The 17,744-nt window shown below is 40.1% G+C and overlaps 1 protein-coding gene across 1 annotated transcript in view; it reads right to left on the reverse strand.

Moving 5' to 3' along the window:
* Positions 1-532: 532 nt before the first annotated feature.
* The window catches only part of LRRC63 (leucine rich repeat containing 63), a gene marked incomplete at both ends in the record, with an annotated part of 45,056 nt that continues 27,844 nt past the window's right edge, over positions 533-17,744 (reverse strand). Inside the window, 5 exons of the mRNA XM_080689462.1 lie at positions 533-672; positions 2,825-3,020; positions 5,120-5,365; positions 6,387-6,519; positions 10,644-10,883. Of these exons, the coding sequence (XP_080545588.1) occupies positions 533-672; positions 2,825-3,020; positions 5,120-5,365; positions 6,387-6,519; positions 10,644-10,883 (955 nt within the window). The remainder of the gene's footprint in view (positions 673-2,824; positions 3,021-5,119; positions 5,366-6,386; positions 6,520-10,643; positions 10,884-17,744) is intronic.

The following is a 17,744-nucleotide window of genomic DNA, read 5'->3' on the forward strand; positions in this document are numbered from 1 at the left end:
AAATTACTTGGGTAATACTTGCATTTTAGTACCTTACTCCTTAAATTAAAAGTAGATGAAAAAAGCAAGAGTGACCCAGGAGTCAAAAAGGGCGATTGGGGTGCATCTCTTTTTAATAGAGAAAGTTTTTACAACCCATAAGCTATATAAAATTGTGCTAGAGGAAAGTAAAAGAAGAAAATAAGACTGACTATTATTTTTTACAATTTCATGTAAGCCTATAGTTCCTATTAAACTTTTCACAATTATGGTAAGTGGCCTGTCTGAGTTCTTGAGGAGTGAGCCAGCTGGCTCTGTCAAGTTTCGGCTTAAAGGAAATGTAGTCATAGGAGTGTTCTGGAGCCACCTCTGGCTTCTGCGGAATTTTCGAGTATCGGTATTCCTTATTTGAAACACAGTGGATGTTTAGCTGCTTTAGATTTTCCTGTGATCCAACAAATTCAATGACTTGCTTCTGCAGTGGCTTTAAGAAGCGTTTAGACATCCCAAAATGGATGTGACGCACTGAGTAGCTCCTGACTACTCTCAAGCTCTAGGTATCAGTGCAGCTGGGTGGGTGGAAATCTCCTGAGGACAGGTGGTCCCAGTACCCCGAGTCACATATTGTCTGTAAGTCATACAGAGGCTCAAGGGCAAAGACACCTTGGCTGCTTTTATTGAGCAAGTAGGACCCTAACAGGGACAGGGGCAACACGGAGTGATTTGGTTTTTCTCTCACGGCCTTTAATACGTCTTCCAGGACTTGCATGATGTGGCTTTGTGTCACTGGAGTTTGATGGATGTTCTGAGCAATCCTGTGGATTTCTGGGAGAGTCCCTCACCCACCAGGAATCTGCTGTGACACCTGAGTGATGCTTTCCTGCTCTGATTTAATCTCTGGTAGATCCTACTGAGGCTCAGAGAACAAACCCCCAAATATGAAATATGATTGGGGTCTTAGGGGTTTTTTTTTGCACGCTGGACAATTTGGTGTAAGGGAAAAGCGTCTCTGGAATTGCTTTATCTGCATTAATACCAGATCGCAGAAGGGAACACAACAGCTTCCCTCCCAAGCTGGAATCCCATTTTCTATTTCAGGAAAAGAAGTACTGGATTGAGGCTCAGTGCTAAAGTGCTTGCCTTGTAAGCATGACACACTGGATTCCATCTCTATTGCCAAAGAAGGAAGGAAGAAAAGAAGGAAGGAAGGAAGGAAAGAAGGAAGGAACAAAGGAAGAAAGGGAGGGAGGGAGGGAGGGAGGGAGGGAGGGAGGGAGGGAGGAAGAGGGAAAAGCTTTCTTCTATGTTAGAAAAGGAAGACTGAGAAGAGTAGCCACGTGCAGATGGACTTCCCTTACAGATAATAATAGTCTCTCAGGCACATTCGCATTCCAAAGGGACTGTCTTATTTCCCTAATAACAATTTATAAGCCCTCAAAGTGGTCTACATTCCTTATTATCCCCCTCCATTTTAGGAAAAGGGGTACGTCTCATTATGCTAGGCTTCACTCTGGTGACTTCCCTCCCCCCGGCCATGCTGTGAATTTTCCCCTTTCGTGCATTATCAACATTGTACCCTTCACCTCCTATTTAGTGTATGTCAGTTTATTCCAAAAAATCTTGAAAAGGTAGAGTAGAAATTTCCCTTTACCCCTGCAGTCACAGTCGATTTGTGTCATAGGAGCAGTAACACATGGCAACTGTGTTCAGGCCAGGGTAATGATCATGCTTGGTGCTCTTAACCAAGAGAGCAGCACTGGGCCAGGCCTGAAACCCACAGTTGGGCAGAGGCCAGGTAGGGTTGTGGCGGCCCCTCTGCAAGCTGTCTTTGCATGGTTATGTCATCCCCACCCTTCTCGGCATTCTGTATTACAAAAAGAAGCACCACTTCTCTTATAACTCTAAGATGTTAACTGTTAAATAATCCTTCTCTAGAGTAATGGAACTCAAAACAATTAGGAACCTTAGCCAGGTGTAGTGGTGCATGCTTGTAATCCCGCGCTTGGGAGGCCGAGACAGGAGGATCGCACAGCTTCAAAGCCAGCCTCAGCTGGCTTAAGAGACCCTGTTTCCAAATAAAATATAAAATAGGTCTGAGAGTGTAGCCCAGAGGTAGAAGGCCCCTGGGTTCCATCCCCAGTACCACCAAAAACAAACAAACAAAAAACATTTAGGGACCTTAAGATAACATCAAAATGTATAATGGAGTCTGGCATGCTGGTACAGGCCTGTAATCCCTCTACTTGGGAGGCTGAGAAAGGAGAATCACAGGTTCAAGGGCAGTCTCAACAACATAGTGAGACACTGTTTAAAAATAAAAAGCACTGGAGACAGATGGGCATGGTGGTGCATGCTTGTAATTCCAGCACTTGGGAGGCTGAGACAGAAGGACTGCACAGGTTCGAAGCCAGCCTCAGCTACTTAGTGAGCCCCTTTGCAACTCAGTGAGACCTTGTTTCAAAATAAGAATAAAAAATAGGGCTGGAGGTGTCACTCAGAGGTAGAATGCCCCTGGGTTGCATCCCCAGTACCGTAATAATAATAATAATAATAATAATAATAATAATAATAATTAACAACAACAACAACAACAACAACAACAACAACAACATAAAAAGCACCAAGGATGTAGCTCAGAGGTAAATCTCCAGTACCCTCAGTTCAATCCCTAGTACCAATTAATCTGCATCAACTAACAGCATGTGAATGTCTGTGGGGTTTAACTTGCAGAAGAGTAATATGCCTGTCTAAAGAACTATAGAAACTAGCTCCAGAAAGCTGAGATTTATTGTGATGCTCAGATCAGGGAAGAAGGAGAAGGAGGAAGAGGAGACGAGACACACACCTTGGATGAGGAAGATGCTGCTCAACACATAGCCCTGCCTGTTCCTTCTTTTCCTCCCCATAAAAAGCACTTTGTGCCCCTGAGTTCCCGATGAAAAAGCTTTGAGGACCAGCCCCTCCGTCTTCTTTTCAGGGCCAGCCCCAGCATATAACTGGCTGCCTTCCCACCAACTCTTGTCTCCTGAGTACTGACTGGCCTGCACCCAGGTCCTGTAACAGCTGTGATCAGTTATACCTGCCGCCTCCTCTCCCCCTCTGATCACTCACTGACTGGCTGCAGCTTCTGACCCTTTCAGAGTGGTTGCCCCAGGGGCAAAGGAGATCACGGGTAACAGGCACAGCCGGTGACATTGCCATTGTGTCATTTGGGCTTGGTAGATTCCCTGGACAGTTTTGTGGGTTTCTTGGAGTGTCTCCCACCCACTAAAAACCTCCAGTTCCCACCATCGGGTGATACGTTAATTGCTACTTTTCATCTCCTCCTTTAACATCTCCCCCAGCAGATCCCTGTCCTTTCATTTGATGTCATTCCCAAGTAGAGCTCTGCAAACAGAACCCTCTCTCCAGGACCCCAGACCCAGTCCTCCCTCTGCCCACCTAACTCAAAGCAAAGCATGTGCATCTTTGTCCTCGCAAAGGGTCCTGTCATGTGCACCCAAGCTGCGCTGTCTATCTTCTCTTTGTCTGGCCACCTTAGGCCCACTGCCATTGCTTCCCTTCCTGTTTCTCTGAGCACATCCAGGACCAGTGCCTTTTGCTCCTGATGACCCAGAGAACACCTCTAAGACTCATGGAGCAGACCCTGCAAGCCCCTCTCCCTGGCTTATGGCAAGGGGAAGTGACTGCTGTGCCTTCTGGAGCTTTAGTTCTGCAACAGAACTAAAACAATTCTTCTGTAGAATTCTGTAAAGAAAATTTTTTGTGTGCCCGCTCAGCTCTTAATCCCTCTCCCACACAACTCTATGCGCCTTTCAGATAGATACGTGTCTGGCTGTCACAAAACCATCTTCTTTTCAAGTTCCCTATACCACCTCCTTTGGGAAATTTACCATTTTTAATTGAAGTAGTTGGTTAGAACTTAACATGTTAGAAAAGAGTAGCTTTGTAGTTAGGATGATCTGGCACTCTTGATTCATGGATGTATAGATTTCTTAGTTTACCTGTATTTGCAACATTTGCATTGTTCAGTAGCCTAAATAATCCTGTCTAAAGGTTAAAAGTGCTGACCTAAGCTAAACTCAGAGAAAATAAAATGAAGAATCCATTTTTTTGTCATTAGTCTGAAATCTCTTCCCTTCCCTAAAATGTAGAGAAAACAACAATTAAGAGATCCTCAACTGACATTCAATCGTTTGGAAAGGTCACTGTGTCTGTGGATTCATTTCTGTGGAATGTCTCTAAGATACTGTCATTTCCCTTGAAACCTATTATTTCATGTTTATTCCCAATATCAATGTGGTAGCACCCAGCTACTCAAGCTAAAACCCAACACTCCTTGAATGAATGAATGAATGAATGAATGAATGAATGAATATATTTCTTCTCCTAAGAAACTGAAGCAGAAACCTAAGCCCTGCACCTGCCACCTGGGAGTATTAGAGGAAATCAGGCTCAGGAAAAGAATCAAGCCTGACCAGGCTTCCGCACCTGTCCAGCCAATCAGGACCTGACCCGCCGCCCTGCTGCTATATAATCTGTATGCCTGTGCCATTCAGGGTTAGGACTTCAGACTCTAGTCCTCAGCCCCGCTGGTGGAAATAAAGTAATACTCCTTCCCAACCTGGTCTCCGGGTCATCATCTCTCCACACCTGTTCTCCTGCAACAAAATATATTGGGGTCAAGGGTGAGTATTAGTAGGCTAGATGCCACTTATTTTATTTTTATCTTGTTGAATTAAGGATCTATGATTTTTTTTATAAATTTGTTTTGTTACCATATCATAAATATCCCCTCCAGATTACATGTGTGATATGGTAGATGCTTTATTATAAATAAACATTATTTTGCTGGATAATACATTATATACATTCAGGCAGTTTGCTGTTTCAGCTTAAAATCAAAATGAATCTCAAAGAAAAGAATACATATCTCAAATTATTGAATTTAACACTCAGAAAGATAATTTTGCTTCATTATTTTATCTTTAAATATTATTGAGTGACACACAGATCTGGCATACCATGTATTTTCTGACATTCGCTAGTGATAAGATTGCTGTATAAATTTAAATCATTTCATTTAAAGTTTAGCCATATTGTAGATTTAAGTTAACTGTAAATAAACATGAAATAAGACCTGAAAACACATGAAACGATCGATGCCATCTGTAACTGTTCTATCAAGAAGCTGCGGTCTGCTGGGGTCTGCAGAGTTTGCAGGGCGGGACTGGATGCTGGGTGGGGATGAGAGTGCTGGCATCTCGGTTGTGCTTCTAGTAGAAACCAGCCAGCTTGTGGGGCCTTGTGAGCACAGGCTGTCCATCGGATAGTGTTGGGGGACCCTGCCCTGCAGCTTGTCAATTCCAATCTGATCCCACTCTGGCTGATAGGTGAAAAGTCACAAGTGTGTTTCTCTGAGAAGCTGTGTAAATGAAGTCACTTTAGAATATATTCTATGTGAATGCTTATACTTTGTTAACTTCATGACTAATGGCATGTCTTATTTTTCAAAAAAATGTGTACTAGGTGCAAATAACATTATGAAGTATTTAATTAAAGAAATCCATGCAGTATAAAAAAATGCCTTTTCACCTTCCACTTCCAGGGAATTAATTCTTAAAGCCTTAAGCTCTGCCCTAGGTGTGTGCTGTTTTGCAGTGTGATTTTTGTGAGTTCTCTGTTTTATTGTTGGACTATCCACAAAGGCCTTGATAAATATGATGTCAGGCCAATGCCCAATATCTCAGCTTTATGAGATGGAGGTCAAGATAACCAATAGAGATTGTACCAGTTTGCTAAGAGCCTAGGAAATGAAGTCAGACAGCTAAAAACTGATCTAGAATGAATCTTTTTATTCCCCAAAGCAAGTCACAAATCAGATTGTTTGCACTGGACAGATTTCCCCAGAAATACACAAACATCACGTACTTGGGTGCTTGACTTCGAAGGCATACGCAGCTCAAACCTTAAGGATGCCTTTCCCATGCTAACTTCTCATTTCATTTGGATACATGAAAAGACAAGATGTAAGAGGCAATCCTTTGGCAAAGCATTTGAACATTTTCCTTTTACAGTAAAGATACTATGAAAGAAGTTTTCTAAATCTTCATTGAGATCCAAATGCCTTTCCTAATCCTGTTTGAGTAATTATTCTGCAACAGTTTCCTAATAATCACAAATTTTCATAAGTTAGGATTACAAAAAGAAATCACATGGGAAGACGGTAAATTCTGCCCTACATTTGAAGTCTATGCTCCCAAAGAGCTGAATTCCTGGTGCGTCAATTTTATTGGCCCCAATGAAGGGGATAAGAAATCACTGTATTACCCTTCTTTTGTTCACTTCAAAGTTTGAGGCATTCTTCTAGTAGGAAAAGTTTCTCAAGCAAAACTGCTTTCCCTTACTTTTCTGTAGCACAGAGGAGAACAGACATGAAACATGACAGGAAGTTCTACTGCTCCAAAAATATCATAGGATCGGATGACTCGGAGGCCTTTACCATACTTGGGACCATGACACCATTCACACTTGGATACGCTGCAACGGAGAAACCGCATGTCAGTATTCGATACCTGTCTACTAAATTAAAACGCTATGATTGAGGCTATGTAACACTCAAGAGGCATGTAAAACATACTTTCTCTTCAGCATACCATGTAGATGTGGCACTCACCACCCAGTGAAAAATTAAGAGCTGAACCAAAATATAGATATATTTGTAACACAATAAAATTGCTGGGAATTGGACCTCTGAGGTACACCCCCAGCCCTATTTTTAAATTTTGAAATAGGGTGGAATTAAGGTGCCAAGGGCCTTGCTAAGTTGCTGAGGCTGGCTGCCATCCTGTGATCCACCTGTCTCAGCCTCCCAAGTCCTGGGATTGTAAGTGTGCACCACCACGCCTGTCTTGCTTTGCTTTGTTCTTAGTAATAGTATCATAGTATTCTGTAGTATAGATAGGCCATAATTTATTTTACTGCTCTCTTTTTTGATGCACATTTAGGCTGCAATTATCATTCCTGGAACAAACTTTGTGTTCCCATGTAACTATTTTTTTAAGATAGAATCCCAAGATATAAATTGCTATTTGAAGGAGTAAGCTGTTGAATTCCTCCCATGAAGCTTTCTGCAACTCACAGATACCACCAGTTGTACATAATAACCCATTTTTCAAGTGTGTAAAGTCAACACAATAACATTTTTTTTCAGAACTGGGGATTGAACCCAGGGGTATTCTATCTTTGATCTATACCCCTAACTCTGTTTTTATTTCTGTCATTTTTGTTGTTGTTGTTGTTTTGAAACAAGGTCTTGCTAACTTGCCGAGAGTCTCATCTGCAATGCTTCTGTCTCAGCCTCCCAAGTACTGGAATTACAGGTGTGCACGACCATTCTTGGCTCCAATGATAATTTTTTTAGTGTCGATAAAACAGGCAGGCATAAAAATTTATTGTTGCTGTTTTACATGTGGTTTTTTTTTTTGCTACTGGTAAGATTAAATATTCTTATTTAACTGTATTATTCATGTATTAATTGTATATTCCAACAACTTAGTCACTTTCTTTTTTTTTTTTTTTTTTTGAGGTACTGGGGTTCCTGGAAGCCCTCCTTCCTCCGGGCTACACTCCCAGACCTATTTTATATTTTTGAAACAGGGTCTCTTACGCCAGCACGGCTGGCTTCGAACCTGCGCGATCCTCCTGTCTCCACCTCCCAAGCGCGGGGATTACAAGCGTGCGCCACCACGCCCGGCCAACTTAGTCATTTTCTACGGGTTATATCTTTTATATTGATTTTGGGATATATACATATATGCTTCAACTATTATGAACATTAATATATCTTCTTCCAGTAAGTAGCTTGCTTTTTAATTTTATTGATGCTATTTTATATTTATGTAAATACTACTCTTTGATCAAATTTATAAAACTCTGCTTTACTATTTATACTTTTGTGGTTTGAGATATCTTTCCTTGTATGCCATAAAGTCATATATTTATTCTCCTATATTTGCTTATAGAAAGCTTCGTAGACAAGCCTGGCTGTCATGTTAGGCTCCATTTTTTGTGGTTGTCTTGACTATTCTGGCTCCTCTTAATTTTCCTCATACAGTTTAAAATCAGATTATCAAATTCCTTATAAAATTTGATTCGAATTTTGGCCAGAATTGTATTGATTTATAGTCCTATTTGTAAGACTAGTATATATTTAGTATCAAACCTCATTATCCTTGAAAAAAATATATTATTCCCATTTAATTCAGATTTATTTACTTTTTCATAGTTTAAATTTTTCTGCATAAATACCTTGGAAATATTTCACCTGATGTATTCCTAGGTACATTATGTTTTTTCTTGCTGTGATAAAATGTTATCTTTTGATAATTACCTTGTAACTGATGTCTGATTTTAGTTACATCTCCTTTTTACCCCATACTATAGATACTGCTATTATCATTGTTTCATAGAATAAATACTTATCTACTATTTCTTCTTACATCTCAGAGATTTCTTTTGAAGTGATCTTATTTCTTTTCTTTGCAAAGTCCTCTAGTGAAAATCTCTTGGGGGTAAATTTTCTGTTTTGGTTTTTCTGGAAAAACCCCACATATTCTGTTTCTTGTTCTTGACAGGTAGGCTTTCTAGGCAAAGTATAATAAACTTTTGGCCATTGTCCCACTGATGCTGGCAGTTGAATTGCTACTCCTTGGGGTTTTTTCTAGTTGGTTTTAGTTTCTTGCCTTGTCCTTGGTGCTCCCCCGGATCTGGGTGGAGCTGTCCCACACCTGTGACCCACACCTCTCATCCCTCCTGAGGCTCTAGAGCCTTTACCTCGCTGAACAGTGATGTGCACTGCTCTCAGCACTTGCGTTTTGACTGTCCAGGCAGATGGTAGATCTTCTCCTCCTTTACTCAGACCTCTTTACCTGCTGTCTCCAGGTTAACTCTAATTTTTCCACATCACTCTTCAGGTATATCGCCTGCTATTAAGCCCATGTAACAAGTTAATATCAACTATTACTGTTTTAGTTCTAGAATCTTGTTTCCTCTAATACTTCTTTTCTCACAATTTACAAATCATATTTTATAATCTCTTATTTCTTAACTATTTTTAAATTTTAACCTATTTCTTGAAACAATTTGAGATGACATTTTATATTCTGTAAATGATACTAGTATTTTAGTGTCTTGGGGTTAGTAACTGTTAACTGCTTTTGCTACTTATTCTTAGTGGCTTGTTTCCTCATGGACCTGGAAATTTATTTAAATTATGAGATAATATTCATTTGAACTTAATTTCCTGAATCCTTTGCTGTATAAATTGAGGATGTTTCTGTCAAAAACAGTTCTTCTGAGAGAGCGATAGATGACTGCTCTGGGACCATTAAATACTTTTTGGGGTGCACATTTAACTCAGAAATCTCAAGTTCCTAAGATTCTCTTGTGGTAAATCTAAATCTCATGCTCCCATGTCTGTTTATCACTCACTAGTTAGGTTGTAACTCTTTAATTTTTTTTTTTTTTTTGCTCTTGAAGAATTATTTTACTTTCTCGTGTGCAATCAGATTTCATCTCAACATATTAAGGCATATAAAAAATATGTATTAAATGAACAGTCCAAGCACTGATGAGTAATACCTCAGTAAAACTAATTTCATCCAATCTGAAGGAAATAAGAAGCAGGTTTCAGTGGACTATAGTGTGTGAGGGAACATAGTTCTGAGATAAAGTAATGACTCCCACACTGGTCACTGATACTTGAGGAAAGAAAGTTGCTCCATGAAGTTTTGCTCTATTTCAGGTCTCTACCAAGCTAGAGTGGAGTAAAATATTTCCCCTGGGGCAAAACCAGTTTTTGTGAAAGAAATCACTTCTATATTCTTAGTAATTCATAGAAAGAATTTATGCAACAGCTGTATCGATACTGCCAACCATACTTTAGCAACCCATCTTTCATACTGTTTTAAGTAATAACTTGAGAACATAAAAAATGGGTCTGAATTTATGCTACATTATTATACCTGAAAACCTGGAAGGAGTGATTTGAGGGTTTGCATATATGGTTTTGTGTTTGTGCATATGTGTGCGTGCACGTGTGTGTGTGTGTGTGTGTGTGTGTGTGTGTGTGTGTGTGTATACTTTAGTAAAACTCTTATCTGACAATGTAATAAAACAAATTAGATACTTAAAACTGTGCTTTGGTTAAAAGGTCTTCATTAGCCAGGTGTGGTGGCACACTCTTATAATCCCAGCTTTTGGGAGCCTGAGTCAGGAGGATCAAGGTTCTATGATAGCCTCAGCTACTAGTTAGTAAGGCCCTTTGCAACTCAGTGAAACCTTGATTCAAAATAAGCTGGGTGTGGTGTCACAGTTTGTAATCCCCGTGATAGGGAGGTGGAGACAGGAGGATCGCGCAGGTTTGAAGCCAGCCTTGCTGGCTTAAGTGACCCTGTTTCCAAATAAAAATATAAAAAAATAGGTCTGGGAGTATATCCGGGAGGTAGAAGGGTTTCCGGGGACCCCAGTACCACCAAAAAAAAAAAAAAAAAAAAAAAGAAAGAAAAAATAGGGTTGGGGGTGTAGCTCAGAGGTAGGATGCCCCTGGGTTCCATCCCCAGTATTGCAAAAGAAAAAAAAAAAAGTCTTCATTATTTACTCACCATTTCAATAACCTTTCAGCTCTGGCTGGGATCACATCATATAATTTTTGTATATTATGTTTTACAATAAACAAACAACAAATGTGAGTAAGTTTTTGGGGACTATTCACAGAATTCTCTGCCCAAAACAAATGATGAGTGAAAGTATTATCTAAGTGAATTTTTGTCAGGTTAAGCTTCAAGATTGCAGGTGGTAAATAGAAGAGGTTATTCCCATCAATATTCAATTTCTCAAGTGATCTATAAATAAAGAAAACCATATTTTAAAAGATATTTATGCAATATATAAAACTGAATTAAAATTATCCTAATGTCCTTGGAAATTGGCATCAAACTTAGGGGCAATAAAATATGTGTGAGTTTAAATATTTCCTCAGAGTCCAGAGAATTTACTAATAAAACAACTTAACCATATATTATTATGCAAATAAGTACATTTTGTGTGAATAGTACAGTTAAAACATGTATTTGGGTCCTATGGAAAAAGGAATAATATCCATAAACACAAGAAGACTATTGAACATTATATAATACAATATAATAATATACTAAAAATACATTTTCATAGAAAAACTGAATCACAACATATTTGTTCATTCATGCCTTATGAAAACAGCAAAATGTATGCTATCAAAATATACTATGTGAGCTGGGCACATACCTGTAATCCTAGTTATTTGGGAAGCTGAGACAGGAGGATTGCAAATTCAAGACCAGCTTCAGCAATTTAGGGAAACCCTCAGCAACCTAGTGAGACTCCATTTCAGAACAAAAACTAAAAAGGACTGAGGGTGTAACTCGGAGGTATGATGCCCTTGGGTTCAATCCCTAGTATCACAAACAAAACAAAACAAAACAAAAACATATATGTGTCATTATGTTTTGACTTTTCTTTTCTTCCTTTTTTTTCTTTTTTTCTTTTGGTGGTACTGGGGTTCCTGGAAGCCCTTCTACCTCCAGACTACACTCCCAGACCTATTTTATATTTTTGAAACAGGGTCTCTTACGCCAGCGTGGCTGGCTTTGAACCCGTGCCATCCTCCTGTCTCCGCCTCCCAAGCGCGGGGATTACAAGCGTGCGTCACCACGCCCGGCCATGCTTTGATTTTTCAACATCTGAGTCCTCTTAGATTTTACCGTGTTGATCTCTTCTAATAATTCTTGTTATTATTCAGAGAACTAACATGACTGATTTTCTCATTCTCATTGTCTCGACAGTCTTTTCTCCAGGCACCTATTTCCTTTCTAATTAGTACTGCAAGCGGATAGAAAAGAACTTGTTCTTGATGGGCACATAACAAATCAAAGTTAAAGGCTGTTACAACTGATCAAATACATTAGAGGTTTATAGGCTGATAACATGGACTTTCTATTGGGTGCAGCCGGGGGACTCCGGATTCTCGTTGGCAGGCTAGTCTCATGTATCTATAGGACTTAATTATTCTATTACAACTCTTGCTGGCAATATGAAAGTATTGTCTAAGGCAGTATTAAAGACAAGGGGGCTATCTGAATTCACCAACCACAATTTGAGTACCCTCCTTCTTCTAGTCTGGTGAAGGGGAGTGAGACTCTAGGCTGCGTCCATCCTGAGGGAGAGAGCAGGCCTGGACACCTTTTCCTCTGCACTAAAATGTGCCAGCCACAGAGAGTTCTGCTGTGGTCCCAAATTCACAGGTTGAAATCTTCAGCCCCAAGGTATTTGGAGGTATTTGGAGGCAGGGCCCTGAGGACGTAGGTCGTGGGAAGGGGGAGACTTGGAAACAAGCTCAGAGCCCTTATAAGAGTGGCTTTAGAGAGAGCCCTCTTCCCTTCCACCATGTGAGAAGGTGGCCAGCTGTGAAGAAGCAAGCCCTCACCACAGACCATGTCTGTCTGTTTCCTAATAATGGACTTTTCAGCCTCCAAAATATAAACACATTTCTGTTATCTTTAAGGCATCCTGCCTACAGAATGCTGTTACAGCAGCCAAAACTGACTAAGACAAGCCCTGTGTAGACAGTCAGAATGAGTGTGGCACAGCTAGGAGTGGTGGTGCACGCCTGTGACCCCAGTACTTGAGAGACGGAGACAGGAGAATGGTAGGTTCGAGGCCAGCCCAGCAATTTAACAAGACCCTGTTTCAAAATAAAAAATAAAAGGTTTGGGATATAGCTCAGAGGTAGAACACCCCTGGATTCAAACCCCAGTGCCAAAAAGAAAAAAAGGATGAGTGTGGTGCACCCCAGGGAAACACAGCAAACCTTCCCAGAACGCCAGGGCAAGGCCTCTCCGGCCTCAGTCGGGTTGTCTCAGAGGACCCAGGAATTTACTTGTCCTTTTTTTCTGCAGTGGGTTTTAGGGGTGCTAATCTGGCTAAACACTTTTGGGAGCTGGGAGAGCCTCTGAAGGCTCCCAGAAATCCCTGAGTGGTGGAGTTCCGAGACTGCCCTGGAGCAAGCAGAAGAGAGTCTGGAAGAAAAACAAACAGCCCAGTGGTCCAGAGGCAAGAGCACACTAGGGAGGTAGGGTAGGCGGGGGCAGGAGGAACGCTTGGGGTCCAAATACAGTCTCAGAATACCAGAGGCCTTTGTGTTCTCTCATATATGGAAGCTAGAGGGAAAATAGGAAAGCAAAGGGTCCTTTCTCACTAGATAAAAGAGGAGAAATCTGTGGAATAGTGGGAGAAGATGGGGCAAGGAGAATGAGGTCAAATAATGTTATATTCATATATGAAAACATCACTACCAATCTCACTAATGCACATGTGCAGAGAGGAGGGAGGCAGGGGCCAGGATCCAGAGGGAAGCAAAGTGAGGTGGGCATATATAAATGTATCACTTTGAGTCTCACTATGTTGTATAATTACAATGCGCCGATAAAATTGTAAAAAAGGAAAGGGACTCCAATACAGTGTGTGCACACATGCACACTTTCCTAGGCCAAAATGCATGAATCGTGAAACTAAAAAATGAAGTGGATGAACAGAAGACCATGGTCTTCATAGAGTTACAAATTAGAAGCCAAGTTGAAGGAATAATTCAGCAAAATATAAAGAAAAATCACGAGGAAAAATATAGGTGCCGAGGAAGATGGATCCAGTAGACCTAACATATAAATAATGCATTTCAGAGCCCAGCACGGTGGCACATGCCTAAAATGCTGAGACGGGAGGATCACAAGTTTGAGGCCAGCGTCAGCAATTTAGTGAGGCCCTCCGCAACTTAGTGAGACCCAGTTTCAAAAATAAAAAATAAAATCAGGCCGAGGGTGTAGCTCAAAGGTAGAATGCTCCTGAGTTCAGTCCCCAGTAGAAACAAAGAGGGGGAGACTTTAGAAAATGCCACTCCTCCCAGTAGAACAGTGGAAGGCCTCTGTAGAGAAAGGTGGGGAGGAGAAAAAGGAGAACTGATCAAGGAAAGAGTTCAAGTAAAGCTATGTCCATATATGGAGGTATCACTGACAGTCTCGCTAACATGTACGGGGAGCTGGAGTGGCATGTGACCCAGAAGGGAGCGCACCATGCTCGGAGCATGGACGTCTACATCGTAGAACCTCACTCTGATGTGTAATCGCAAGGCCTCAGTAAAAGTATAAAACATGAGGAATGACTCAAAATACTGAGATTTAAGTGTTAAACAAAAATTCATGAATTAAAGGACATTTCTACTCAAAGAAAAATACTGAAGAGAAAAGTTTCTAAACTATCTCAAAACATCTGGAATCGGATAAGGCATAGGTGAGTTTGAAGAGAAAAGCAGAAAAATCAAAGTTTTCTAAGTCTTAACTACTGGTGGAAGACAGCAGTAGAAAACAAAATATATATATACATATATATATATATATATATATATATATATATATATATATATATATATATAATATATTTATATATACTTGGTGCTGGGGTATTTGGTACTGGGGATTGAACCTGGATTTTTTGTTTGTTTGTTTGTTTGTTTTTACCTTAGAGATACATCCCTGGCCATTTATATATTTTTGTTTTTGTTTTGTTTTTGGTTTTTTTGGTGGTACTTGGGTTCCTGGAAACCCTTCTACTTCCGGGCTACACTCCCAGACCTATTTTTATGTTTTTCTTTGGGAACAGGGTCTCTTAAGCCAGTGCGGCTGGCTTTGAACCTGCGCGATCCTCCTGTTTCCGCCTCCCAAGTGCGGGGATTACAAGTGTGCACCATCACTCCCGGCATATTTTTTTGTTTTGAAACAGGGTTTTGCTGAGGTTGCTGAGAGTCTTGGTAAGTTGCTGAGGCTGTTATCAAACTTGAAATCCTCCTGTTTCAGCCTCCCAAGTACTGGGGTTAAAGGCATACACTACCAAGCCAAGCTTGTATAAAATATTTTTAAAATGAGTTTGATTATGAGTTTTGGAAAAGGAAAGATAGTAATTAACAGATTAGGATACTACAGTAAAGCTCCAAAATTAATAAAAGAGAAAAAAGAAAATAAATATTGCTGAACAAAACACAAAAAAAGGAAGAAAAAGGAAAAAGAAATGGGGAAAATAAATAAGTAGCCAAAATTATGTATATCAGAGATCAGCAAATACGAATAGGCTGAATTCTATTAAAATACAGAGGATATTATATAAGAAATTAAGGACTTCCAGGAAGATGGCGACCGAGAAAAGCGGGGCTTAAGAACCCCCCTAACAACCAATCTCCATTACCACAAAATCAGCGCCTTTCATAGCCAGAAAACACCATCACCAGAGAAACAAAAAAATCACCAGGCTCCAGAGAGAAAGCGGACTGAGAACAGAGCTCAGAGCCACAGAGGAGATACACCGGCCTCACGCCCGAGGACACGGCAGCAGCGCCATACTGCTGGCGGCAGCGGCGAGTTCACCAGATGGCTACAGCAAGCCGAGGTGAGCCGCTGCAAAACAGCCAGGCGGGATTTTTCAGCACAGGGAACATCTAAAGCTCCCAGTGGCTGAGCTCAGCACACGCTGCAGGGACTCAGAGTGGAACTCAAAACCAAGAAGAAATAAGCCAGCCTCACGATCAAGGGCATAGCAGCGGCGCCATATTGCCACCGGCGGCAGCAGCAGCAAATTCACCGAGTCCAGTACAGCTACATCTGCGAACTCAAGAACAGTGAGTCAAATTGCAGGCCACAGAGGAGAAATCCCAGTACTGTACTCCCTGGGACTTGACCCAGTGGGGGAGTGGCGGTGGCAGAGATATCACACCATAGGAGAACATGCAACCTGGCACCCCCCCCCCATAGTTTAAAGCAGCCTCTATCGACTCCCTGGGTCGAAGACTCTGTGATACAACCCAGTAAAGGAGTAGTGGGGTCTGAGATACTACAGACTCGAGATCCAGAGCACCTTAAGTGAAGTCATAGTGACCCAAGGGAAGAACCCAGGGAAGGCACAAACTTCCAAAATCATGGGAAAGAGGAATAACACTGGAGCAATGAATGCCCACAACCCCACAACATCAGAACCCGATAAAACAGAAAATCAGAGATCTCTAGAAGATCAAATCAGGAAAATAACTGTAGAAATAATAGAGGTGCTTCGAAAAGAACTCAGAGAGAGCCAAAAGGAGATAAAGGATGCAATTAATGAAGTAAAGGCCTCAATTCAAAGCACAAACAACCAATTAGACCATATGGAGAACAGAATCTCGCTATTAGAAGATGAGCAATCCAAAAAAGAACGCATAGTGTCTAATCTAGAAAAAAATATCCAACAGCAGGAATCTGACATTGAAGAAATATGGGCCCATTTTAAGAGAGCTAACCTAAGAATAATTGGAATAGAGGAGGGAAAAGAAAGTGAAACCAAAGGGATCAACAATCTCTTCAAGGAAGTAATAGCAGAAAATTTTCCAAACATAGAGCAAGAGGTTGATACACAGATCCAGGAAACTTATAGAACTCCCTTTAGACAGGATCGGAGAAGAGGATCCCCACGCCACATAATTGTCAAAATGACCAATGTGGAAGCCAAGCAGAGAATCTAAAAGGCAACAAAAACAAAGGGCCAAGTGACATTCAGAGGCAAACCAATTAGAATCACGCCAGACTTCCCAAACCAAGTCATGAAAGCCAGAAGGGCTTGGAGTAACATATTCCAAACTCTGAAAGAAAACAACTTCCAGCCCAAAATTTCCTACCCAGCAAAACTTTCTATCAAATTAGATGGAGAAATAAGAAGCTTCCATGACAAACAGAAACTGAAGGAATTTATGTCTTCAAAACCAGCGCTAGAGAAAATACTCAAAGAGATTAACTACAAAGAAGAAATAGCTAACACACACCAGAACCAGAGAAACAAGATTTTCCATCCAACAGACAACTAAGATTGGTTATCTGTGGAGATTCATTATTTATGTTAGTCTTTTACCTATCTCTAAATTGTATTGTTTGCCTTTATTGTTGTTAATTTTTAGGATTTCTAGTTGGAATATTAATATACCTTCAGATATAGCATTTGGAAATATTTTATCCAATTCTATTAGTAACTTTTAACTCTGTTTACATTGTCTTTGGATATACAATATTTTTTTATTTTTTAGGGAGTTTGTATACTCTTCTGTTGCCTGTGCCACTGAAATCATATCCAAGAAATCACTGCCAATTTCAATCTTGTGAGGTTTTATGACCCAGATTTTCTCCTAAAAGTTTATAGTCTTAAGATTTATATTTAGATCTTTTATCTATTTTGAGTTAATACTTGTATATGGGATTAGGTAAGGGTCCAATTTTATTCTTTTCCATGTAATTATTATTTTTCAACAATATTTAGTTAAAAGATTATTATTTCCACCACCAAATGTTCGTGGAAACCTTGTCAAAAATAACTTGATAATATAGGGAAGAATTTAGCTCTAGGCTTTTATTTAACTCCAATGGTTTATATATCTGCCTTTAGAACAGTACTACACTGTTTCAATTATTGTAGCTTTATATGGTTTGAAATCAGAAAATATATATCTTCTAGCTTTGTTCTTTTTCAAGATCGTTTTGGGTATCTAGAATCCATATTCCATATTAGGATAGATTTTTTTCTGAAAAATAAATATATAAATATATGATAGTTTCACCTAAAAAATAGAAAAAAAATATTCTCTGGTAAGAAAGAAAGCAAAA

Source organism: Muscardinus avellanarius (genome assembly GCF_963383645.1).
Source record: "Muscardinus avellanarius genome assembly, chromosome: 2".
In the NCBI taxonomy this organism is placed as follows: domain Eukaryota; kingdom Metazoa; phylum Chordata; class Mammalia; order Rodentia; family Gliridae; genus Muscardinus; species Muscardinus avellanarius.